The following is a 1,201-nucleotide window of genomic DNA, read 5'->3' as shown; positions in this document are numbered from 1 at the left end:
ACAAGCATGTTCCCTCCTCCTCCCCTTCCCCACTTTTGACTTCCCCCAGTCCTCTGTCCTGGATTCCCTTGACCTGCTAGCCATTTCCTGCTGCAGGGAGGTTGAGCAGGGGGATGTGTGCTTGATGCCCCTCGCCCCACCTCAGCAGCCTCCTGGTTCAGAGTTCAGGTAGCCAGGAAACCACCAAGTAGGTCATGTACAGACAGAGGCCTAAAGGATGAGAAGAAGTAAGCATGAAAAGACCAAAGAAAGAACATTTTAGGGGAGAGAAGAACATATGCAGGGATCCTGATGCAAAAATTAACATATCCATTACTATATCCCAAATGCTTGGCACATAGTGGGTTTTCAGTAATTAATAAATAGCCAGATATGGTAGCATGTGCTTGTGTTCCTAGCTGCTTGGGAGGCTGAGGCAGGAAGATTGTGGAGCCCAAGAAGTTCAAGGCTAGCCTGAACTAGACCCAGTCTCAAAAAAAAGGAGAAATGAAGAAAACTGAAATGGTGTGTGTGTTTGGGTGTGATGTCATCTTGCTTGCCTTTTAAGAATAGAGAATAAATTGGAGAAACTACAGATATAGGCCCTCAGGAAAGAGTGTACCAGATGATTGAAAAAATGGTTGGTTGACTGTTTTATTAACAATGGGGTCATTATTTGGTTAACTCTTTTATTCTTTGGTTGATTTATTGGTTTAGTCAACTAAAATTAGTTAATGGGTTGATTGGTTAGTTGATTCCTTGAATGGTTGGTTGGATGACTGATTGGTTATTTGGTTGACTGGTTCATTTGTTCCTTTACTGTGTGGCTTGTCGACTGGTTTGATGACTTATTAGTTGGTTGACTGATTGAATAAGACAAATGAGCCTGAGACAAGACATATAAGTGATCACTTGATTGGGTGGAGGACCCAGGAACTCAGGGCACTTTATGTCCCCCCTCCACTCCCTAGGTGACGGCTTCTCTGACTGGATGACTGAGCGAGTTGATTTTACAGCCCTCCTCCCCCTGGAGGCTCCCTTGCCCCCAGGTGCCCTGCCCCCACCTTCCCCACCTCCCCCTGACCTGGAAGCCATGGCTTCCCTGCTCAAGAAGGAGCTGGAGCAGATGGAAGACTTCTTCCTTGAGGGCCCACTCCTCCCTCCACCTTCACCACCACCACCACCACCACCACCCCCCCACCCCCCTACCCCTCCCTCCCCC

The 1,201-nt window shown here is 47.8% G+C and overlaps 1 protein-coding gene across 1 annotated transcript in view; it reads left to right on the top strand.

Annotated features, from left to right (window-relative positions):
- The window catches only part of Atf5 (activating transcription factor 5), a 4,631-nt gene that overhangs the window by 2,109 nt on the left and 1,321 nt on the right, over positions 1 to 1,201 (top strand). The window contains exon 3 of the mRNA XM_048791219.1: positions 951 to 1,195. Coding sequence (XP_048647176.1) covers positions 951 to 1,195 — 245 coding nt within the window. The remainder of the gene's footprint in view (positions 1 to 950; positions 1,196 to 1,201) is intronic.

Source organism: Marmota marmota, unplaced genomic scaffold (assembly GCF_001458135.2).
Source record: "Marmota marmota marmota unplaced genomic scaffold, marMar, whole genome shotgun sequence".
Taxonomy (NCBI): domain Eukaryota; kingdom Metazoa; phylum Chordata; class Mammalia; order Rodentia; family Sciuridae; genus Marmota; species Marmota marmota.
Note: the sequence above shows the minus strand (reverse complement) of the source record. Positions and strands in the feature narration are given on the sequence as shown.